This window comes from Poecilia latipinna, unplaced genomic scaffold, assembly GCF_001443285.1.
Source record: "Poecilia latipinna isolate Pla-1442-1.1 unplaced genomic scaffold, P_latipinna-1.0 Scaffold3055, whole genome shotgun sequence".
In the NCBI taxonomy this organism is placed as follows: domain Eukaryota; kingdom Metazoa; phylum Chordata; class Actinopteri; order Cyprinodontiformes; family Poeciliidae; genus Poecilia; species Poecilia latipinna.
In genome coordinates this window covers 17,355-41,709 of record NW_015115671.1, presented here as the reverse complement: position 1 = coordinate 41,709, position 24,355 = coordinate 17,355, and the positions used below count along the sequence as shown (strand labels likewise).

The following is a 24,355-nucleotide window of genomic DNA, read 5'->3' as shown; positions in this document are numbered from 1 at the left end:
AAATCACCAGGCAGATAAATTCACCTACAGTTGTTAAAGTGAAACATCCTGTTTATAAAAAGTTTCTGTTTTCTAATGTTACTTTCTCTCTATTGAGCCTTTTGGAGGCCAAGGGATTCTCTTCTGTCACCACTTTTTTGAACCAGGTGCATTCTTTCCGCTGACCAGAAGGTGGCAGTGTCGCGGCAGTGAGCACCCGCCAATCAGCGGCAGTCTTTTCGCTCTAACAGGAAGTAAACAGAGGAACCGGGAGCTCTGCGGCGGTGCAGCTTCTGGCCACCCAGAGTTGATCAGATCATCTTAATTATAATATTAATAATAATGCCACTAACGGTTCTGACTTCTGCCTGCAGGTATGTGTTGTCACCGGAAGCTGGTGTAGCTGTACAGGAAGTGGAGTTGCTGTAGACGTTAGTCGAGACATTTTTGCTTGTAACAACAGAGAAACTGTTGTTTTAAAAGTTTAATGTGTAGACCGTGTCTGTTAGAGTCATTGCGGAGCTGGCAAAACAGCCAGTGAAAATGTTATTCAAAACGTCATTCTCCTAAACTGACTCTGAACTAACCGCCTCAAACCCCTTCTCGCCTTCTAATGACATTTTTAACACCAAAGCTAACATGCTGTTCACTATCCCTAATATCACCACCAGGCGTCAATGCAGGAAGATAATTAGAGGTCATAATGTTCTGGCTGATCACTGAGTGTAACAGGTAACAAAGTTAACCAGTTTATTTCAGGACCAGGTTCAAGGTTAGGTTAGAATCACAGTCAGGCCTGTTGGCGCCGCCTGGCGGTGTAATAAAATAAAACAACACTAAGTACTATTCATGTTCAGCTTGTTTATCATCAATTGTCTTTTAGACTGAAGCCGCTTTGCAGACTGCAGCGAATCCAGGCTCACATGGTGAGTATCAGCTGACGATGCACCGATTGACCTTTACTGACCGGCACCGATTACCAGATTTCTGTAAGGTTTTGATTTTCAAGGTTCTCATTTGTTCAAACCTTAATTCACCATTTAAATTTAACAATAACCCAACTGCTGGGTGGAGGATGACATCTGCAGACCAGACACGTTCTGGACACAAACTGTTTAGACATTTACACACAATTCAGACAAACCATTAACCTCCAGAGTACCTGGAGAGAACACACACATCCAGAGGGAGAACAAACTCCATGCAGAAAGACCCCAGGATGGGATTTAAACCCACAACCTTTTTGCTGCAATGCAGCTACCTACATTTTTATTAATTTATAATAACTGGTCAAAATTAAATTATGTAAGTTAAATCATTATAGAAAAAAGAAAATAATCAAATTAATTAAAAAAAAATAGGCATAAAAAATAAATAAAATGACAGATAAAAATAAAAAATAGGAATAAAAATAAGTGGGATGCAAATAATAAACAGTAAATATAAGAACTAGTCATAAATCTAAAATGATTTAAGCAGTCAGTTGAGCTGCAGCGACCCGTCACACTGAGCAAAGCATGTGGCGACAGCAGAGAACAACAACTTTCCTTTAACAGAAGAAAAAACCTCCATCTGGATCAGAACCAGTGGGAAGCTGAAGACAGAAACAGAACAGAGAATTTCAGCGTCTGGAAGGTTTTAGCTTCATCCAGATGGTGAAGTTCAGCTGATTAAAGCCACTGCTGCCTCTGGATGAAGCTCAGTTATATAGATATTATATTAATAAATCTGCTCTCCATCCATCACTGAGATTTATTTGACAGATTCACTTAAAGAGAAAAACATCTCAGTCAGTTAAACGTGTAAAAGAATCAGTTTAAACTTAAAGTTATGCAGCTATTGGACCTCAGTAATTTATGATAATTACTGAATTATTTCCTCTGGTATTTTCATCAGTATCTGTTTAGCGTTAAATGTTTCTGTTTCCCTCCAGATGTCGGGTCACGTGGAACCGGAGGTTCTGCTGGAGAAAGCGGGCCGGGCCGCAGTGATCACCATGAACCGACCCAAAGTCCTGAACGCGCTCAACCTGAGCATGATCCGGCGGATCCACCCGCAGCTGCAGGTGGGCGGAGCCGCTCTGCCGTCGACCCACAAACACTTTATCCATCCCGCCGATCCAGAAGTTTACATACACCAATAAAAACACGTCCATCTTTTTTACTCACTGAATTAAATCAGACAAAATTTATCCTGTTTTTGCTAAATTCCTGAAAACTTGGCAAAACTTTTTGTTTCTGTAGAGAAAAGCAAGAAAATCACAATTCCTAATCCTGGAAATTCTCAGAAATCGATTTCAGAGTGGGTTTAAGTTGTTCATCTTTTCCGCTCCTAGTTTTGAGTGAACTGCTTATCGCATTCTGCATCCACTCACCACCGCGGGAGTTTTGATGAATCCTTTCATATTTTTTATTCAAGAAAAAGACAGACAGCCAAGCTAACCTGATGCTGAGGATTCAACATACAGACATTTACTCACAAACCTATTTTTGTTTAAATATAAACTGATGCAACCTGGTGGAAGAGATGTAAATACATTTTATTTTTTGCACTGTATTTTTCTCTTGTTATTCATTATTTAAACAGAATTGTTAAAATGTTTGAACAGAAAAATTGTCTGAATCGAATCGTGACCCTAAAGATCAGAATCAAATCAAACGAACGATTCTCTAAGAAGCGACTTTTCAGATGAACTAAGTGAAGTTAGCAGGTCGGGTTTAAAGTTTAGAAAACATCCATCAGTGCAGCCATGGAGAAAACTGAGATGTTTTATAGAAACCTGAAGGTGATGTTTGTAACGTTTAAACCGTTTATGTCCTGCAGCTCCAGACTGAAGGTAAAATAAAAGTTTATTTAATATTTTGAGCAGCTTTCTGATTGGCTGATTCAGCTCCTGTTGCTGTCAGACTAATTTATTTAGTTACTGTTATTTTGTTGTTTTGATCTCATTTGAACTGATAACAGATTCAGTTCTTTGTAATTAACTGATGGATGTTTATGATTTATTGAATTACTTTTGTTTCCAGAAATGGGAAAGTGACCCTGAGACGGACATGGTGATCATCAAAGCAGCAGGAGGGAAAGCGTTCTGTGCTGGAGGCGACATCAGAGGTGAAAGGTCAACCCCAGGGTCTCTTCCTGCTCCTTCCTCAGGATTCTCCTTCATTGCTGTTTCTTTTCGTTCGCAGCCGTCACAGAAGCAGGGAAGGTCGGGGATTCCCTCGCGCAGGACTTCTTCCGGGAGGAGTACATGCTGAACCACGCCATCGGTTTGATTCAGTGCTTACATCCAGCTGCTGAGAGTTTCCATGTTTTGTCCCCTCAAAACCACAAGATTCAGAGTTTTATCGGGATTAAATGCGATTTGCTGCCTCTAAGAGGTTTTCTGTCTTTTCAGGTTCCTACAGGAAGCCGTATGTCGCCATTATTGATGGAATAACAATGGGAGGGGTGAGATTAACCTTCTATAATTCATCTTAGTTTAATTCATCCTGATTAGAATGATGGAGAAAAAACAGTTTAATTACCAGAACAAAGTCACAAAAAAATCATAATAATTCTACAATAAAGTTGTAATAATACTAGCATAAAGTCATGTTAATACCAGGATAGAATTGTAATACTAGACAAATGAAGTGGGGATTTAATTGAGACTCCTACACTAGAAATAATTTTTTAAAATTAAATGAGTTGAGCATCTTAAAGAAATTCTTCGTTTTTTAACTCATAAACATCAAATTGTCATCAGTAGCGAAACTTTGAAACAATTGTGGAAATAACTGAATGTTTAGGAGAAAGAATGAAAGACTGAGGCTTCGCTCAATTCATTCAAGATTTTTTCTCATTAAAACAACTTTGTTTTTTTTATTTTACAACTTTTTTCTGGTAATAACAGTTAGTTTTAATAATAAAAAACCTCTCAGTTTTTCATATCGGGCTTAAAATTTTTTATTTTTTATTAATGGGCTGCGATGATAAAACGGGCCAGCAGGTGTCAGTAGAGAGCTTTGCTCCTGTGTTACCTGGAAGCTGGCCTCTGATTGGAGGAACCCTGAGGTGACTGAACTGCTGCTGGGGCAGAACCGTTGACACAAACGGGTTCCTGACTGTTAGAACTCGGACTTTGACTGGTCCGAAGTGGCAGCAGACATTGATACCTGCTGAATGTGACGAAGCTCTGGAAACATCCGCAGTGATCATGATGTTCAGTTCAGAGTTTCTGAGCCTGAGGTCGGCCCGTCGGTCACGTCAGCACAGAACCGACCAGGAGGATGACGCAGCGCTCCGCAGGGTGAAACGGACCGGTCCAAATATGGAAAGACTTCCTGTTCACAGATCAGATCCTGGACCAGGTCCTGGATCAGATCCGGATCTGGGACCTGTCAGAGCGGAGGCTGAGTCATCGGACCTATTCCCTCTGACATAATGGGTCGGCTGTGAACTTTGACCTCTGGTCGCCACCGGCTGAGTGCTGCTGAGAGGAAACGGTTTCAGGCAGATGTCCCAGCTCCCTGGTTCTGGTTCTGCTCCAGGTTTCCAGCCTGCAGGTTGTAAATCAGAACCGGATGATTGTTTACATCAGGCGGACCAGACGCCTTATTTGGTGCCAGAATGTCCTGCTGCTGTTTGACTCACAACTCCCTCCAGAAAACCTGGAACTGTTTTTATTTGCTTCAAACTATATTTCATAAAAACGTTTAAAATCATCGAGAAATCCCCAAAACAAACGAATCAGATCATTTTCAGATCTGGGATCAATACTCTGATTGATCTGAATCTCATTTGGATCAACATGGATCTCATATATTTATATAATGGTTGAACCTGTTTTGCTGGAGACACACTAGGATTGAAATTGGGTTACCATGGCAACCCTGGTGTCTCTTTTCAACTGTCCTTGATTTATTATTTGCACCTTTTGACAGAGATTTTGTTCCCATTTCCTTGAACATCACATTGTTGAATGAATCCTTGGTGATGTCAGGATGGAGTTCAGTTGGTCAACATTTCACTGACTGAAGGAAATTTCTGTTTCTTTCCTCCAAATTTATCTGAAAACATTTACATTCTGAATAAAATCTGATTTTATCTTCAAGAAATGGAAGCAACTGTACAAGTCAATTGAAAACTTTTAACGTAAATATCAAACTAAGATGATAAGGAATGCACTGATATGTGGGCCGATAACCGATATTTACCAATATATCATATACATTTCTGTGCAGCCCATCGCTCCACTCATCTATAGAAACACAAACAGGAAGCAGATGGAAATAAATCGGTTATTAATATCAATCCAGGTTTAGTAATCAAACCGATGCGATATGTTACAAAATGAGCCGATACTGACGATATATCTTGTTTTACCAAAGATAATTATTCTACAAATGTTCACAATTAGTAAATTTGTCTTAAAATGTGTAAATTGAAACATTTAAAACTTGTATAATCATAGTTTTTTATTGTTTTTTTTTTTTTTTTTGCTGAGACTCAAATACAGTTTCATGTCAGGATTATCTCATGCATGAAGCCTCATGCTCTTGGTTGCCCCCTGCTGGACGGAGGTTAGCTTCATGTGTGCTCAGTTTGATTATGTCTGGGGCCGGCTTTGGGTTTCAGCCTGCCTGGTTCAGATGAGCTGAGGTTCAGATCCGGTTCAGTTCTCCTGCTGGAAGCTGCGATTCTGGTTCTGTCACCATGGAAGCTTCTGTTTTTATGGTCTAGTCAAAGTTCGCTCTCCTTTTACTGGACTGTTCTCTGAGCCTCGGTCGGCTTTTCATTTTGATTCATTCTGTTTTCCTCCTGCAGGGCGTCGGTCTGTCTGTCCACGGACGCTTTCGGGTCGCCACAGAGAAGACGCTGTTCGCCATGCCGGAGACCGCCATCGGTAAGACGCCGCCATTGGTCCTGGTTCTGGTTCTGGTTCTGGTTCTGGTCCTGGTCCTGGTTCTGGTCCTGGTTCAGGTCCTGGTTCTGGTTCTGGTTCTGGTCCTGGTCTTTTCCAGACGTTTTGACTTTCTGAGGTTTTACTGAGTTTCAGGTTTATGAGAATTAATCCAGATTATTTTCAGATTAAAGTTTTAATCTGTAGTAAAATAAACATTAACACAAAAATAATTGACAATAATTTTCTAATTATTTTGACTTTATTCTCATATTGTTACAAGTTTATTCTCATACTACGACTTTATTTCAATTTCATTCTCATGTTATTCATATTTTACTTTTGCACTATTTCCACTTTATTCTTGTTTTATTGTGATTTTATTCTCTACTGTTTATTTATTCTTGTAATATTAAGGCTTTATTCCAATTTATTATATTTTTATGAATCTATTTCAACTATATTTTTCTGTTATTAGAATTTTATTCTTGTGCTGTTTCATATTACAGCTGTTGTTTTGCATTTTAAAGATTTTATTATTGTATTATGACGACTTTAATGCAATATTTTTATGAATTAGTTCTCATAATTCCGAAGCTGAATATTCTGTCAGCCCGTTTCTGATCCTGCTTTGTCATCTCAGGGTTCAGCTGCTTGACAACTGAAACGAAATAAAACCTGCAGATCTGACAGAGTCCAGTCTGCCTACTGGTACCAGTACCGTCTCTCTGGCCTCCACTGGGAAGCCTGTGGTTCTGTGTTGTGGTGCGTTCAGGGAACGTTGGAGAGTTGGAAACAGATTTGCAGCCTCAGTGAACAGAAAGCGATCCTGGAATCGGGCGTGAAGGTTATGCTGACAGGAAGTGATGACGGGTCTGGTTGTTGAGAGGGATTTTCTCCAGGCCACCAGGAGGAAATGAGGCAGTGATTGATTTGTGCCGCCAGATGCTGCAGCGCACAGAGCCGCAGCAATGATGCAGCGCTGCAGGATCTGCTGCCGGTTCGCTCCGACCGCCACAGGCTGCCCCGCCTTCGCCTCGGCACCGCTTCCTGGTCAGCTGGCAGACGGGCTGGGAGCTCATACTGAAATGGAACCAGGACTGACACGATTAATCGTGATTAATCAATTACTTAGATAATCGTTAAGTCATTTAGTAATCGATTAATTGTTAGCATACAGACTCTGCATGTCAATGTTTATGTTTTAGCTGCAGATGCATCGTTTTAAACAAATGATTGATCATTTGGGAATTTTAGGGAAGCCTATTTTCATTTTATTATTTAAAAAATGAATTAAATTATTTATTTATTTGCGTCTATTTATAATTCTAATGTGTAAAAAAGGCATGAATAAAAAATCTCCAGAATATGGCAATTTTTTTATCCGATTAATCGTCAGAATAGTTGATTACTAAAATAATCCTAAAAGACAGAGAGCTGAATTATTGATTAGTGAAAATCAAGACAATTACACCTGGAAAATACATTTTATTAAAGTTATTTACTGAACCAGGTGAATCAGAACCAGGTGAACCAGAACCAAATGAATCAGAACCAAATGAATCAGAACCAGGTGAATCAGAACCAGGTGAATCAGAACCAAATGAATCAGAACCAAATGAACCAGAACCAGGTGAACCAGAACCAAATGAATCAGAACCAAATGAATCAGAACCAAATGAATCAGAACCAGGTGAATCAGAACCAGGTGAACCAGAACCAGGTGAATCAGAACCAGGTGAATCAGAACCAGGTGAACCAGAACCAGGTGAATCAGAACCAAATTAACCAGAACCGGGTGAATCTCAAACTGCCACTAGACGGGTTCTGGTCCTGGTTCTGGTTGAACAGACTTACAGACAAAGATGTTTTTTGATCTTAAATCTAAATGTTTATATTGTTTTACAGTTTTGCTTAGTTATTGCTCCGAACTTTGATTCTGAATACTCCAATCAATGATTAATCGATTACTAAATTAGTTGCCCATTCTTCCGGTAATAAATTAATCGGTTCAGCTCTGATATATTTACAGGTACTTTTACGGTCAGTCAGTGATTTAATCTAGATTATAATCCCATTGGCAGCCCATGTTGTCTGGGACCTCAAGAAGATGACTTTAATCATCATGATGGAAAAGTTTCATGGTTTAAAGACCCAGGGCTCCTAAAGCCTTTATCTTGGTACCGGTACCGGACCGACTGGACCTCTTTAGAACCGGCCTGCAGCTAAATGTGGCTGAATGTCAAACGTCTCAGTTGAACTTGTCGATGTTTTCAGGCTGTTGTCTTCAGTTTTTCTGGTGTGGTTCCTGTGGATGAAGCAGTGTGAATCTGCTGCTGCTGGTTCAGACGATCTGATCCGTTGGTTCATGCGGTTTTTCCCTGATTACCCTGAAAGTCTCACCGCAGCGTCTCCAGACTAACAGACCGAACCGTTCAGGTTCTCTGTTCTGCTTTATTTACGCTCGATTATGTTGCAAACTGTTGTGTAAACATCAACTCTTCCTGTAACCGGATTATCAGATTTATTCTGACCCCCTTCAGCATCCTGAACAAAAGCTATAATCTGACACATTTCTAATATTCCAGCCGTAAATCGGGTCAGCTCATCTAATCCATGCTGCTTCCTGTCATGTCCGCCGCTTTCTTCTCAACCAAAGGCTGTGAAAACCCAGAGACCAGGAGAAACTCCATCCTGTAAGGAGTACGAACCTAAACATCATCGACGAAAACATAACAGGAAGTAGAAACGACCACAAACTGCAAGCTCAGCAGGTTTTAGTTCTTTAAAGCAACAACAGAAATAAATAAATAAAATGTATAATATAATCAGAGACCTCATTCAGAAACAACTCAGACATCCAACTAAAAAAACAACCAACACATCCAGCTAATTAAGGAAAACAACCAATCAACATAAAAACATCCATCCAACCACAGGAAGTAGTCGGTGGCCCAGCCACAGGAAGTAGTCGGTGGCCCAACCACAGGAAGTAGTCGGTGGCCCAGCCACAGGAAGTAGTCGGTGGCCCAGCCACAGGAAGTAGTCGGTGGCCCAACCACAGGAAGTAGTCGGTGGCCCAGCCACAGGAAGTAGTCCAGGAGACTCTGTGATTGGCTGCGTGGAGCCGCTGGACCGGAGGACCTCCTGAGCCTATCCGAGTCCGGCTAACATGACGAGTCTCAGATGATGAAAACTGTCTGACATCATGAAAGGCCCCTGCATGGATCCCTTTAATGATATTAACAGGAATCCACCACATTAACACACAGCTGGAGGTCAAATGAACAGGAGAAACAGATAAATAACCTGCGATGTGTTTTATCATGAGGAGTCTGACATGACCTCAGAGTCACCTCAGCTGTGGTTGTTTTATTTTGACAGGGCTTTTCCCTGATGTGGGAGGCGGCTACTTCCTGCCGAGGCTGCGGGGGAAGCTAGGCCTGTTCCTCGCCTTGACGGGCTTCCGGCTCAAAGGACGGGACGTCCAGCGCGCCGGCGTCGCCACTCACTTCGTAGAGTCTAAGAAGGTGAAGCAGCTCCAGCTAGCGGAGACGCTAACGAGGGTTGAACGGGTCTGAGTCGGGCCGGCGCTCTGCGGTTTGGGCCAGATGTTGAGTCAGTGGGTGAATCAGGGTTTTTACTGTAGTGGTGCCAACTGGTCCTGACAGGCCCGGCGGCCAGGTGTGGGTCAGAGCAGCGGGCGGCAGAGGACAGAGCGTCGGCCGGATGGTTCTGCTGGGGCTCTGGATCAGAACCAAGCCTGTTAAAATGAATCACAGGACGAAGATCTGACTCTCCACTCTGTCACTTCATATTTACATCCCATAAGAACATTTTTATCCAGACTGAACGCTTCCTGTCTGAGCTCTGAATTAGCTTTCATGTGATAAATGTTGGAATAATAAGACAGAATGTTTTAGGTCAGTTTTCAGTCTGGAAGCCATCTTGGAACCACCTGGCTAAATGTTGGGGCACATCGTCCACCTGGACTCCCATTTGGACCCGGTACAGTTGGGATGGTACAAGAGCAGCGTCTCTGGTGGCCATTAAGCCCAAACAGTTTCAGTCTCATCAGACCAGGACATTTCTCCAGAAATCAAGGTCTTTGTCTCTGAGGACTGAATACTGTGTTGGTGTAGCGCTTTAGAGTTAGCAGTGCTAATATTTATGATTAGTGCTTTAGGGAACTAAAGCACTAATGCTAATGCTAAAGCGCTACACCAGCTACACCGGTCTCCATCCTGACCTGTTCCTAGGATGTTTGCACTTAGACATAGATTCTCCAAAACAGTTTAAAGTCACGGTAACGTTGGTGCAAACTTCTAAGTTTGACAAAAGTTTTTAAAAAATCAAGTTTTCTTTAATCCTAACTGAGCAAAAACAGGAACGCTGTAATGTCGGGGATGTTGGCTTGTTTCTGTTTTCTGATGTTTATGTAAATATCTGGTTTCATCTGTATGTCGTCTGTGACACATGCCATCAGATTGGGTTCTAATAAAAATCAGTCAAATTGTATTTGTATAGCACATTTCAGCCTCAAGGCAAAAATGTGAAGTTTTGTTTGGTAGATTCCAGAGCTGGAGCAGCGGCTCGTTGGCCTGGAGTCTCCATCGGACTCAGACGTCTCCCGACTGCTGGAGTCCTTCCAGACGCAGGTCAGAGGGTTAAAGACGCTGCTATGCTGTTTTCACTCATTACTTCATGGATTTTTAAATGTTTGTTACCATCGGGCGGTTTTGAATCTAAAGTCGTGGTTTTGTCCACAGAGTGATCTGGACTCTGATAAACCGTTCGCCTTGGACAAACATACATCTGATATTGACAGGTGAGTTTTTACAGTGTGATAACTGACATGTTGCATTGAACCAGTAGGTGAACTGGTGGAAACCCTCAGTGGTTGGTGTGAACTGGTTCTCCTCCCAGGCTGTTCGGCTCCAGCAGCGTGGAGGGAATCCTGCAGAACCTGAAGGCCGACGGCTCCGAGTTCGCTAAGAAACAAGTTGAGGTTCGTCTTTAAGGCTGATTTACACTCAGAGGAGAGAAAGTGGCAGAAACCTGCTGCCAGAGGAGCTGCTGACAGCCTGCAGGTCGGCGCTCTGCAGCAGCGTCGGCTGAACTGGGACCATGTTCAGCTCTAAAGTTCTGCTGTCGTAATTACTAACCCAGTTTGGGGGTTAGGGTTGGTTTGGGTATTTTTGTGTTCAGGTAAATAAAACCGTTTCTTATTCACAAAGACAACTCTGGACGTCTTCTGTGCCTGATTCCAGCAACATTAATAATCCAATATTATCATTTTTCTGTCGTTTTTACTGCATCAGAGTGTCTCTTCAGAACCGAGCCGGGACAATAACTGTGTTGATTCTGGTTCTGATCACGGTTTGTCCAGATTCTGTCCAGAATGTCTCCCACGTCGCTGAAGGTCACCTTCAGGCAGCTGCAGGCCGGCGCCGCCATGAGCCTGCAGGACGTGCTGGTGATGGAGTACCGGCTGAGCCAGGCCTGCATGGTGAGAACCGGAGAGTTCTGCAGCGTTTTAAACTCGGTCTGGAGACGTGACGACTTCTCTGGCCCGGCCGCTGGATTGTTGTCGGTGTTAGTAAACTGTCGTCTGATTGGTTTGTTTCTGCCGTTCCAGAGAGGCCATGACTTCTACGAAGGCGTTCGGGCAGGTGAGTTAGCGCTGCGCTACGCTGAGCGCCAGCGGCTACGTCCTGCTGCTCTGTAGAGTCTGTAGGATGTTGAAGAACCCAGGACAGAACCTGGGGAACTCCGCAGATAAGATAGTAAGAGCAAAATTAAATTGGTGCCAAAGGGTTGTAGTGTTTCTAGAGCAGATATAATTTTAAATGAATGTGGTGCTCTAGTGTTAGCTTATGTTGATGTAAGCATTTAGGATTAGTTTCTGCTACATGTTTGAATAGCCACTTAGCATTAGCTTCTGCTAAATATTGTGTTTGTGTAGCACTTAGCATCAGCAGAGCTAATGTTTATGATTTGAGCTTTAGGGTTGGTTAGCGGCGCTAACCACTGGTTCTGGTCCAAAGAAATCCACTCCAGTTCAGTCCAGTTTATTTTTTATTACAGTTGAATTTACAGTAAATTATCATGTAATTCACAGTCCAGTTTAAACCCAGTTACAGATTTTCACCAGTTGGATCCGGTTTGTTCCAGTTGTGCTCGTTGTTCTCTTCGTTTCCATCAGATTCAGATTTCAGTCTAAAATCAGCCTGGAGGGTTTATCAGATCTCGCTCTCGCGTTGCTCCTCGCCGCCGTTAAGCGATCTGCTGCTGATCACGCGACCCGGTGAAATGTCAGGAATCTCTCTGCCTCTCCAGTTCTGATCGACAAAGACCAGAACCCGCGCTGGAGGCCGCCGTCGCTGGACCAGGTTTCTGACCGCTTCGTGGACGACTGTTTCGCCTCGCTGGGGGAGAAGGACCTGAGGTTCTGACCAACCCACCGCCGGGCCTCGTCTGAACCATCAGAACCAGACTCCTGGATCGGAGCAGCTCTCTGGAGCCAGCAGAGGAAGTGACCTCACCGCTGAGTGCTTTATGACATTTCCCCTGGGTGTTTGCTGATGCCACTCGGATCGCGCTCATCTGTTTCCTGGTTTCTCTCTCCTAGCACAAACATTCATGATTTAGTTATTTTTTAATTATTAATAATGCAGCAACAGGATTTACTAGTGACTGTAGAGAAATCAAATATAGTTTCATTAAACTGAAATCTGTTTTCTGGTTTATTTCTAATCAGCTAATTGCTCTGTGGTGAAACCACTTTCCCAAACATGGCGTCTCCATCTCTGCATTATTTATGAGTCAGAAGCAGAAAGCAATAAAAAAAGTTTATTACATAACCGACATTTTTTCAAGGTAAAAACAGGAAGTGATGTGTTTGCTTGTCTTATTTTAAAGTTTAATTATTGTCTGCTGCTCACCGGATCCTGGAATGTGATCAAAATAACTGAAAATAAATCAAATAAAATCATAAACAGCTTCATTTATGGTATCAAAACCAGAAATGTGCGCCAGTCACAGCATTCCTATCGCAGCAAACTAAAACTTTAGCATTAGCTTCAGCTGCTAACTTCTTGGTAACCATCCCCCTGCCTGACGTCGGTCCAGTTTCTCCAGACGTGAAGCTCTGGTCCGTCTGTCCAGATGGTTTCTCCAAACTAAATATTTAGTTTTCGTATTAGTTAGCAAGCTAAATATGTAATTTAGTTACTAAGTATTTAGTTTGGCTGTAAAATTAGTTTGCTATCTTAATATTTAGCTTGAGATTTATTAGCTGCAAGCTAAATATTTAGTTTTTTAAATTATTAGTTAGCAAGCAAAATGTTTGTTACTAAACCTTTAGTTCTTGATCTAAATATTTAGCTTACTAAATATGCGTTAACAATCTAGATTTACTCTTTGAACCAAATTAGTTTGCTATCTGAATATTTAGCAAGCTAAGCTAAATATTGTTTGCTAAATGTTAGCTATCCTAAATATTTCATTTAAAAGTATTTAGTTTGTTTTCCAGTCACAGCTGTCCTGATGCTCCGAGCCCCAAGCATCAGCCTTCCACCGCCGTGCCTGGAGTTTGGCCCGTCTCCTTGTCCTGGCAGCCATTTTGTTTTTTTTGGGACGTTTGCTGCTTCACGTTGGTGAATCAGTGAAATGGAAGGTGTGTTTACGTCCTGCTGGCAGCTTCCTGTTCTCACCTCACAGGTGAGTCTCACCTGAAGCCGTTTTAATGCTTCCTCCACCGTAAAACTGACGCTCTGCAGCTGTAAATCCTTCTGTTTGTCCTTCGCTCAGCCTGACCTTTGACCTGCTCTGAAGCAAACACTCAGGCTGAAGGCATGACTTGTTTATTGGCAGCAGATTTTCCACATGCTGACGGTTCAGCCTGGAGAAGAGGAGGAACCGTTCCTCCTGATATTCACTCACTCCTCTCATCATGACAACCAAAAACTGAAAACAATCATCGACCGTCTCAACGTCCGACTTTATTTACCTCAAAACATTAAATATTGTAATTAGTGGGAAATCTTTAGTCAAACCAAAAATAAAATTTTATGAAATCACATAATTTTTAGGCAGGTTTGTGGAACTGGCCCTTTAAAACCTCCAGGGTTTAGTTCTGCAGGTAGGAAACTAAAGGTGAGCAGAAACTACAAAACTAAAATCTGAAAATGTTCAGTTTGTAAAGTTATAGTCAAAAATTAACAGCAATAATTAATCTGTCAGAAAAAAGGGTTAATTTTTCAAAGTCTTATTTTCACCATAATTTATTCAGAAATGTGAGTTTAGTCAAATTAAATACTTAATTTTAAAACTTTACTAATTTGGAGCTAACAAATATCTGTCCAAAGAATTTTTTTTAGTTAGCAAACTAAATATTTAGTTTCCAACATTAACTACATACTTAGTTAAGTGTTTAGCTCGTTGCTCAAAGCAAGTGTAAATATGTTGTTAGCGAGCTAAATGTTGCTAACTAAACATTTAGCTGAAACTGACATTTATGAATGAACAAAATGGAGAAAATAACTTAGAAAAATGAATGTTTGTTTTTATCTTTTGAAACTCAAATTATTGCTGCTGCGAGAAAAACTTCAGGAAACTCAAATGGCTTTTTTTTATGGGTCCACAATTTTTCTCCTCAACAGTTAAAATTATTTCACTTTTTTATGTTTGTTCCTGAATTCATCCCTCACCAGACTCACTGGCATAACCACAGGTTTTATTCCTGAAATGTAAATTATGATTTGATTACAAATGATCTTCTATAGTTTTTCTTTTGGAGCAAAGATGAGGTATGAAATAAAACAGTTTATTCTCAGATATGTGATTTGCTACAAACAGAAACCAACATGAGTCCCAACAGAAATCCTTCCCTGGCCTCTAAGTGGCCCGGCGCCACACTTTGGACACTGCTGCTCTAAAGCTGCTGATTTTGTGTTTTGTGCAGAAACATTTACTACAGAGCTGATTCCTGGAGAGGATTTTTGTTTTTTCTTGGCTCAAAAAGTTATAAAGTTTTCCAAAACAGAACATAAATGGCCTTTAATGAAAAGGCTGTAGAATAAAACCTCGTTCCTGTGCCCGTTATGAGGTCGACGTGTTTTTTTCCTGCAGCTTTGAGTCGTTTGGATTTGTGGAGCATTTCCCTCCGATCCTCCGCTGGTCTCAGGCCAGTTTCTGCTGCTCCACTTTAAATAACTCTGAGCCGACAGTTTGGATCCGAACGGGAAAAACATTTTCCTAAAGCTTCTGATGGAAGGCTGAAGTTTTAATAAAGATTATTGATCTTTAAAACTCCCTGGAGACGCAAAAATCACACGATGCCAGTCGGACAAGAGGAGAGAAACCATCACCAAATGAAACCTGATTTATTTTAAACAGGCGGGAATTTAACGCCACAGAACAGTTTCAAGACCAGAAGACATTTAAACTATTTCCTGTGGCCTTTTTGGTTCATTTTAAGGTTTTTATGACCATGAAGGCATAAATGTTTGACAGATTTTGCCTCTGAGGTCTCAATCTGGATGAACACCGACAGAACCCGATCTGACTTTGACCCAAACGGGGCGGCATATTTAACCTGAGCTGAACTTTTCTAATTTATTCTGAATTTCTTTATATTTTCCTTCCAGATTTCTGGATGTTTTTCTTTGGACTTTAGCAGTTTTATTTTTTTTCATCAGATTTTTTTCTGTTTTTTGTTTGTTGAAGCCTCTGACCTCTGATGACCCAATTAGACATGAAACGAATAAACTTCTTCCTGTTTCTTCAAATAAATCCATAAAAAATCCCAAAATTAAACCGATTTCTAGTGGAGAATTTTTTTTCCACAAATTGTCTAATTATTTGATTTATTATAAAAAAATCATATTTATATCTTCAAAATAGGGAATTTAAAATCCAACATGGCTGCTGTAACAAGAATAAACATCCACTTATTTCATTCAGCAAATACTAATTTAAATATTTGGAAATGTCTGACATGATTAGCTCTTCCAAGTTATTCTTCATATTGTTTGTTTCTCTGCTGGAGATCTGAGTTTTCTGTTTGGCTGCCTGTTTATCAGAGTTTTGATATTTTTTCATCCCACTGAGCGAAAATAAAGTCAGATTTCAGTCATTTTGTGAATTTAAACATTTTTAACCATCAGGTTTGTAAGTTAAAAAAAAAAAAAAAAAGCTCATAAAACCCAAAGAAAAACTTTGTAAAGTTTCAGTAAGTCTGGAAAACGTTTGATGACGACGGGATTGAAATGTTTTTAGTTCCAGTCCTGAAACTCGTTTTCAGGTTTTGGTTGGAGCTAAAATCCTCTTTTATTTTTGTCAAACTTTGTTTTCTTTGGTGTTTTTCATCAATTTAACAAAAGAAACGGAAGAAAAACTGAACCCATCAACAAAGCCCGTCTGTCTGAGCAGACGGGTTCAGACTTTTCCACAGTGGGTATTTGGTTGGTTTGGTTGCCGAGTTTCCTGAAGCAACCAGGGGAAGTTTATCACCAACGTATCAATGGCGGCACAAAGTTCACGTTCTCACAGCAGGTCTTCAGGCTCAGTTCCGATATTTCGCTAAAATCCGATTTTTTTTCTGCATATTCGTTTGTTCGGTGGATTTGGACCCGAAGCGGTGCGTTGGGATGCGCCTCACCAGCTGCGGTTCTATTCGCCTTAAAATTATGCAAACTGGAACTACAAAAATAAATTGACTCAAAGGAAACACACCAATTTGGAAAAAAACGTTTTTCAATAGAAAGTTTTTGCAAAGTTAGTATATTTACTGCAACGGCAACACGCAAGATCAACAACAGGAAGTTACTACTGGAGGAAATGAAGAAGACAACAGGAAGTGGTCTTCTTCATGTGAATTTAATTTTCTTTATTTAATGGAAATGACTCTAATGAAATTGTATTTTTAAAAGTTTTCCAACTGACTCAAACTTCTTTCATCAATTCATAATTATAATTTTCATTGTTTATGTCCAGATTTACATCTTTCTTCTTCTGGTGCAGAATTATGACGTATGTTCACCTCATCGACGTAAAAGTCAAATAAAATATGACATGCATTGAGATGCTTTGGAAATAATCAGATTTATTTTTTAACAAACTGGTGAAAGATCGGAATTGGGTGAATTCACCTGCTGTGTGAACATAGCCAAAGTGGACGAACCAAAACCGAAACGTCTCGTCGGTTCGTCCAATGAGTCAAAGTTCCCAATCTGGAGAGCGCATCGTCAGCGGCCCAGAAGGCCCTAGTGGCAGAGGGCGGAGGTTAAGGCGAAGTAGTGGCAGTGAAAGAAGCTCCAGAGAGAGTTTCCAATCTAGGGTCAAGGGTCAGACGGGATTCCTGGGTTCACCGGTAATCTTTCACCTCATTGTCACAGTCCGGATCAGAGCGCTTTGGTCGGTTTGGAGGAAGGTTTCAGGACGAATCTCGTCTAGTCAGAGCGGATTCCCGTCGACTAATCCGCCGCCAGGCGTGAAGGACTGAAGGTTCCCGTCACGGAACGTCACACTCGATGTAGGGGATGTCGCTGTAGCGGCTGTCCACCTCCAGCCACTGCTGCACCGCCCGCGCCACAATGTCCTCCGACAGCCGCTGGGCGTACTCCAGCAGCACTGCGTTCACCTGCGGCGAGCCGTCCGCCAAGCCCGGCGTCGACCCGCCCACCAGGTAGGCCTTCTCGCCCGCTGGCTTCCCCTCGGTGGAGTTGGCGTGCTGGGAGGCCGCGGCGCTCCGCTTGGATTTGACGCAGCCCATGCTCTGGAGGCGACCTCGTCTTCCTCCGTCTGGGAGATTTCAGCTGCTGTCATCCACTGGATTCCATCGCTGAGAGCCAAGCTGGGCGATCAGAACATCCCGCTCCGTCCGACTGAGAGGCTCATGCTTCAGCTGTGGGAAACAAGAGGAAAGAGATCACTGGTTTATGTTCCAGAAGGTGACTCAAGTGAAATCTGTTTCAACAGAAACAGATGAAAAGCTTTTAGAAACCTCAAAGTGGACGTAAAATCCCACGTTTGACTAGAAAATTCGTTTCGTTTCAGGAGGTTTGAACACAAACTGGTCCGTCTGCAAACCTCTACCTGGGTTTGTTTGAAGTGAACTCTGGTGCGGTTTGAATGTGAAAGTCAAGCGGACTACAGTGCAGGGCATCCTGGGTAAATCCAACCAAAGCTAGCGTGCTAGCATAGCGCTAACAGGAGAAATGGCTCATTGTCTTTAGCCAAAGACTAAAGAGAAATCTGCTAAAATCTGACGCCACTCCATTTTTGTTTGAAAGAAGGTTTTCAGAGGTTTTTGTGTCATTTCCTTCAGTGGTTCTTGGTGCAGCGCCCCCACAGGCCAGGAGGGGAACAGGTTGCTCAAAGGGTTTGGTTGGTTTGCGAAAGCAGCAGCTGGAAATGGAACAAATGTTGCAGTTTTGGTCCCAAGTCAAACCTAATCTACAGGATGACCAGGGAGCTGAAGGGAGGAGGGGAGGGGGGCGGACTGGAGGTCAAGGCCTCCCCTCACCCTCTGTCCTGGAGAGTTTTATGACTCAATCCCTCTGCCTGTGACAGTGTGGCGCGACACCGAGCAGTGTGTGTGTGTGTGTGTGTGTGTGTGTGTGTGTGTGTGTGTGTGTGTGTGTAAGCCTGTGTGTCCCATCTGTTCCTCTGCAGCCTGATTCTCCCAGCATGCGCTTCATTCAGGGATCTTCCTCCACGCAGGGTGCAGGCCATCAATGATTTACATGCGGAGTGTGTCTGAGTGGGCGTGGGGGGCTTCTGACCCCATTAAAGAGCCGAAAGGTTATCAAACATCAGGCAGACGAGGTCACAGCAAACGCGAGTCTCATACAAACATGTTGGTGGAAATGTGATCCAGCGGAGCTGTACATACTTTTATCTGCGTGAAGGTGAAGGAAAGCGATCCCACTCCTCTCAATTCCCGGAAAATCCTCCCGTCCACAGCAGGAACAACGCAAGGTCGTTCAGGGATGAAATCCTGCACAAGCAGTCCAATAAACCAGCAAAATCCCAGATCCGGACCCAACTTGCCTCTTCTGTGGGTTGTTGTTCTGGATGAAGCGCCGCTTCGTGCCAGATTTACAGATAATCTGAGCGGGTTTAAACCGAGGGAACAATCCCGGGATGCTGGAGGCTTCCTCCGCCGCCAGCAGGTCGCTGTGCGGCCGCCGGAGCTCCGCAGCAGACAGGGAGGAGGGAGAGGCGGTCCGGAGCGGAGCGGATCTCCGCCGAGGCGCAGCGGCGCTCTGGATGAGTCCGGGGCGCAGCGCGCCGCGCCGCTGCGGCTCGGCGCGGCGCGCTGCTGCCCCCTGCTGGACGAACAAACAGCCCGGGGCTGGAGGGCCGCTTACAATAAAACCCAAACAACGTTCACACCGTGACGATCCACTGACGGACACAGCAGTAATGCGGGTTATTTAGCAAAAAAAAAAAAAAAAAAAATCAAGGTCATATTTTCACCAAGTTAATTTATAAATGTCAGTTTGGGTGAATATTTAGCTTGGAGATAAATATTTAGTAACAGAGATTAATATTTTTTAGCAAACAAAATATTCAACTTCAAAATAAACATTCATTTGTAAAGGTATATTTAGTTGAAGTTAAGTTCTTAGCGAAATATTTTAAATATAAAAACAAAATAGTCAAGCAAATATTTAGTTTCAAACTAAATACTAAACAAGATACATATTTATATATTTACATACATACCGATTTCCCAAGGATTTAGCTTCAAACTAAATATTTAGTTTAAAGCTAGATATTTAGCTACTGGATAAATATCTGCCTTCAAACTAAATATTTACAAAGTAAGTTATGCATTTATTGCACAATTTATATTTAGATGGTAGATTAAATATTTAGCTTGGCCACTAAATATGTAGTTTGAAGGTAAATATTTAGTTTCTAAATAGATATTTATTGAACAAGTGAAATATCTGATCAAATAGTTTTACACTTGAATTTTCCTTCTGAGGGAAATAAATTATATTTCTGCTGTAAGTTTGTGGTTTTAAGGTAACAAATATAGAAAAGTTAAACAGATTCAAAGGCTGTGAAACTGACTTCTTTAGTCTGACTTTTATCATTTTCTATGTGAATTTTGTTGGTTTTAGTTCTTAAAGTTTAGGACATGACAGCAGGTGCTTCACTTCCTCCACCAGGTGGCAGCACCTCCCCATTCTTTTTAAATGGCGGCTGTTTTTCTTGACCACGAAGCTTTAAAGTTCACTCCGACCCACATTTCTCTTTATCTTCAAAACTCCAAACACCAAATCATCCCAAACTGTTACTTAGTTAAGCTTTATTGGAAGTTCAGGATTACCACAGATTAAATCAGTAAACGGGTTATGAAGCAGGACTGAGCCGATTGCCTAATGACCGACATTCCACAAATCTCAGAAGCATCATGTTTCACTCCTCGGTTACATAATCAGACCATTTGTCTCCCAGACCTTCAGGTTTTTGTAAGCGGATCATTAGAATAAAAGTTAAACAGAGGGTGAGGCTTTGTTACGACATCTGTTTTATTCTCCTGTTTTTCAGAAGAACAGCCGGAGGATCTTTGGCTTGAAGGGCTCCAGTTTGCTGGGATCCACCTGCTTCATGGCGTCCTGCGCCCCCAGGATGACTTGGTGGGCCTCGTCGAACAGATCCTTCCCGATGGAGGCCTGCACTCGGTCCCGCCAGGCGCTCAGCTTCGGTCGACCCTCGAACACGTCCAGCCCGGCGCCCAGCGGCTGGAGGACAGGAGAAGAAGAGAAACGTTACCGTGTGTCAGTCAGGCGGATAACTAAAGTTTTCGCTCAGAACAAAATACAACATGAAGGTTTCCTTCTGAGCTTTTTGTGTTTAGTTAGCTTGTAAATCTTTAGATTGCTAAATAAATATTTGGCTCAGAACTAAATATTTTGAGATTATGAAGCAGTTCAGTGCAAAGTGGAGCAAACATTCATCTGATAGCATCACCACTGCTGACTTAGCAGCAATTCTTCATCCTCAGGAAGTGGTAAGGAATCACTTCCTCTTCATGCTTCAATAACGTATCATCAGCAGGAAAAACATCAGTAAAGCCTGGATAAGGTACCAGAGTCACGTCGTCCTTCAGCTGAACTTTCCTGTCTGATAAACAGAAACGCTGAAAAGTCAGATTCAGGTTTGAGCTCAGAGAAGCATCGCATTTCATACATTCTGTTAACCAAGTAATTAGCTCTGAACTAATAGGAAAAGTAGTTAGCTAGCTTAGTTAGCAAGCTAAATTTGGGCTTGCTCATTAAATATTTATCTTGCTTTAACTCAGTGCGAAATATTTTTTAACAAGCAAAAATGTTTAGCTTTCTAACTAACAAGTTAACTAACTTTTTACCTCGAAGCTAAATATTTAGTTAGCAAACAAAAATATTTAGCTTAGAGTTAAACACTGGCCTGCCAGCAAAAACATCATGTTAGTAAATCATTTTTTGTTTGCTAATTAAATATTTAGCAAGCAAGAAAAAAATTACCTCAGAGCTAACTAGCTAGCTAACTTAATTTAGAACACAGTTAAATAATTAGTTGGCAAGAAAAAAATATTTAACTCAGGGCCAAAATATTTACTTAGCAAGCCAAACGTTTAGCTAGCTAACTCAAACTTTTTATTTGTTACTGAATGTTTAAACTGGAGATAAATATTTTGCTCCAAATATTAGCAAACTGCATGTTCAGCTTGCTATCGTTTACTAAATATTTAATAACTGAATATTTGCTTTGCTATCAGAACTTGTTTCCAGGCTGAATTCCTGGTCTCACCGACCGACGGATCCTGAAGGTTTTCATTGCTGCTTCGCTCTGCTGTTAGCCAGACAGCTAGCTGCTCGGTTTGGCTCGTCATGAGGATTCATCAGATGGTAACAGATCTTTAGAAATCACTTTCATCCCTCGTTTTTTAAATTTTAGGTCAATTTAATGAGTGAGAAGCAGTTGGAAGGACCTTCAGGAAGTCTGGAGAATGTCCAGAGCCAGGATGGTGTCAGCCTCCCTGGATAAACACCGACAGGAAATCCCCTCCCTCCAGAGCAACCAGCTCCTGGTTCTGGCCCAGTTAACCCTTTCAGCTCACCTGCATGATCTCCACGATGGCCACCAGGTCGGCCAGAGACATCTGGTCCCCCACGATGAAGGGCCGGTCCTGGAGGAAGTTCTCCTCGATGAGGGTCAGCGAGGCGTTCAGGTCCTCCAGCGCTCCGTCCATCTTCTCCTTCGGGACGTCGATCCCCATGATCTTAGGAATCATGACCTGCAGACAAACATTCATTCTCCATAGCAACCATTCAGCTGACTGGACCTAGCCCCGCCTTCAAGGCGCAGCTCCTTCAGACTAGCCACCAGCAATTAGCAAACATCTGCTGAGCTCATTATAGCTCAATAAAAACATTAAAGGGTTAATAGAGGAGCCATTTTGGGACGATTTCCTGGAGGTGGAGCTACTTAAAGAGGCAGAGACCCAATCTCAAGGATTTAAATTATGAATTCATATTTTATATAAATATCATTTTTAAAACAACTGAAGGCAACATATTATCTTGATTGTGCTATAAAGTGGATCTATGTGCCTGGCCCTTTAAGGCGTCCTGGGCTGAACCGGTTCTGTCTGAAGCCTTTGACCTGGTTCTGGGTCTCACTCTGGTTCTCTGGTTAATAACTGATCAGATCAATAATCACTGATCGCAATCAGTTTTCTGCCTTGTTTGGCTTCAAGGAGCAAAAGTTCAGTTGATTTACTTCAGGCATAAAATAACAGAGATAAAACGAAGTGAATATTTTGGCCATATGAGACTCGAAGCTGCTAAACTTCAACGTTTAATAGATTTAATCATATTTTATCTGTGTATATCAACATGTGAATAATTATTACACAGCTTCTTTTCTTTAGGAAAAAATGGGAGAAAAATTGATTTAACAAAATCTGAAAAGTCAAAAACGACCAAAAGTCTCAGAGGGATGAAGCATCGGGTCAGAACCAGCAAACGTTTTGCTGCTAAAGGTCAGCAGGGTCAAACGAAGGACGGTCCTTGGGACATTTTTTGGGGAAATTTGTAACAGCTGATATTAAGAATATCTTGGTTTTTATTCAGTTTCTTTTTATTTTAGTGCCAATTTTACTTTATTTTTTAAACCAGACTAAAGCCTTTGCTAAAACAGTCTAACTGTTGATTAAAACGTGTCTTTGTCCTGAACTGGAACCAGTTTGGACCAGTATGAGCGTGGGGGTTTGGGGAACCTACCCGCATCCAGTACATCTTGGAGCCGTGCATCCGGATGGCCATGTGCTGCCAGGACAGATACTCGTTGACCCGGGAGCGCAGCCGCAGGTCGGCCGGGAACCAGTGTTCCGGAGTCTGGAACTTCTCGGCCAGGTAGAGCATGATGGCGACGCTGGAGGAGAGCGGCGGCTCGTCAGGACGCATCCGGACGGAAACCGCCGCTTTCAGCAAACACTCACCTCTCAGCCAGGCAGAAGTCTCCGTCTCGAAGTGCTGGAACTTTTCTGATCTTGTTGATTTTCCCAAATTCATCTCCAAAATGCTCACCTGGAACCCAAACAAACATGGCAGACCAGCAGGAAACCAGGCAAAACGAGACTTCCTGGAGGAAGAGGAAGTCTGCAGGGAACGTAACAGCTGCACCGATTGGCCGATACTTAGATAAGAGACCCATCCCATCAACACCCACAAACATCTGGAAATCCACCTCTGTCCAATTCTAACATCAGTTTCTGACTTACCGACTTTTCAGACTAAAAAAAAAAGTTGATATTGGTCCAAATCAAAGTCAACAGATGAGGTTAAAGGTCGCTGCAATCGGTGCAGCCCTAATCACAATCAACAGTTATTTTAGTAATCGATTATACTGACGATTAATCAGATTTTTAAAATGACACGTCTGGCTGATTTTTCATTTAAGCGTTCTTTAAGTACATTTAAAGCTGCAAATACATTTAAATCCATTTTTATATAAGAAATAAAAGATTTTTATACCTAAAATGCAACAACAGCATTCATTTAGTAAACAATCATCTGCAGCAAAAGATGCATCTGCAGTGAAAATTACTCATCCAGTTATTAAATTGTGGATTAATATTTGGATGGCAACGTGTATCATTTTATTTAGATCCCAGCCAGCATGCCTAGGTGGGACCCATGTGGGGCCACAGCCCACATGGGTCCTACATGGGCAAACCCATATGGGACCCATAGGGTCTGCCCTCCTTTTCCCCACATGGGGCCCACCAAGGCATGCTGGCAGGGATAGCTCATTTTCAGCAACAATGCAATTCAAAGTGGAAGATTTTTAAATAATATCTGAACCAAGAGAAGCTAAAACTGTAACTTTAGGAGTTTTAGGTACAAATTTACAGGTAAAGAAAGTTTTTCATCATTTTCGGTGCTGAATAAATGAGTAAAAAAAAAAAAAAACGAGCTAAGTTTTGTT

General features: G+C 41.9%; 4 protein-coding genes across 4 annotated transcripts in view; 2 read left to right on the top strand and 2 right to left on the bottom strand.

Moving 5' to 3' along the window:
• The first annotated feature begins 218 nt into the window (after nucleotides 1–218).
• hibch (3-hydroxyisobutyryl-CoA hydrolase) lies at nucleotides 219–12,869 on the top strand. Its single transcript, XM_015022593.1, has 14 exons — nucleotides 219–353; nucleotides 863–905; nucleotides 1,913–2,044; nucleotides 3,006–3,090; nucleotides 3,168–3,248; nucleotides 3,377–3,429; nucleotides 5,788–5,866; nucleotides 9,248–9,393; nucleotides 10,435–10,521; nucleotides 10,633–10,691; nucleotides 10,790–10,871; nucleotides 11,253–11,372; nucleotides 11,502–11,535; nucleotides 12,203–12,869. Exons 1-14 carry the CDS (start codon nucleotides 322–324, stop codon nucleotides 12,316–12,318), a joined length of 1,149 nt encoding a protein of 382 aa, XP_014878079.1. The 5' UTR covers nucleotides 219–321; the 3' UTR covers nucleotides 12,319–12,869.
• Nucleotides 12,870–16,466: 3,597 nt separating this feature from the next.
• Nucleotides 16,467–17,661, bottom strand: akap19 (A-kinase anchoring protein 19). Its single transcript, XM_015022595.1, has 2 exons — nucleotides 17,367–17,661; nucleotides 16,467–17,213 (listed from the first exon to the last, which is right to left on the bottom strand). Exon 1 carries the CDS (start codon nucleotides 17,637–17,639, stop codon nucleotides 17,379–17,381), a length of 261 nt encoding a protein of 86 aa, XP_014878081.1. The 5' UTR covers nucleotides 17,640–17,661; the 3' UTR covers nucleotides 16,467–17,213; nucleotides 17,367–17,378.
• Nucleotides 17,079–19,269, top strand: LOC106939993 (uncharacterized). Its single transcript, XM_015022591.1, has 3 exons — nucleotides 17,079–17,237; nucleotides 17,436–17,771; nucleotides 18,763–19,269. The coding sequence occupies exons 1-3, from the start codon at nucleotides 17,079–17,081 to the stop codon at nucleotides 19,267–19,269; spliced, it is 1,002 nt and encodes a 333-aa protein (XP_014878077.1).
• A 900-nt stretch (nucleotides 19,270–20,169) lies between these two features.
• The window catches only part of gstt1b (glutathione S-transferase theta 1b), a 10,529-nt gene continuing 6,343 nt past the window's right edge, over nucleotides 20,170–24,355 (bottom strand). The window contains exons 2-5 of the mRNA XM_015022594.1: nucleotides 23,367–23,454; nucleotides 23,149–23,299; nucleotides 21,984–22,160; nucleotides 20,170–20,625 (exon numbers count right to left, since the gene is read on the bottom strand). Of these exons, the coding sequence (XP_014878080.1) occupies nucleotides 20,428–20,625; nucleotides 21,984–22,160; nucleotides 23,149–23,299; nucleotides 23,367–23,454 (614 nt within the window). The 3' untranslated portion in view covers nucleotides 20,170–20,427. The remainder of the gene's footprint in view (nucleotides 20,626–21,983; nucleotides 22,161–23,148; nucleotides 23,300–23,366; nucleotides 23,455–24,355) is intronic.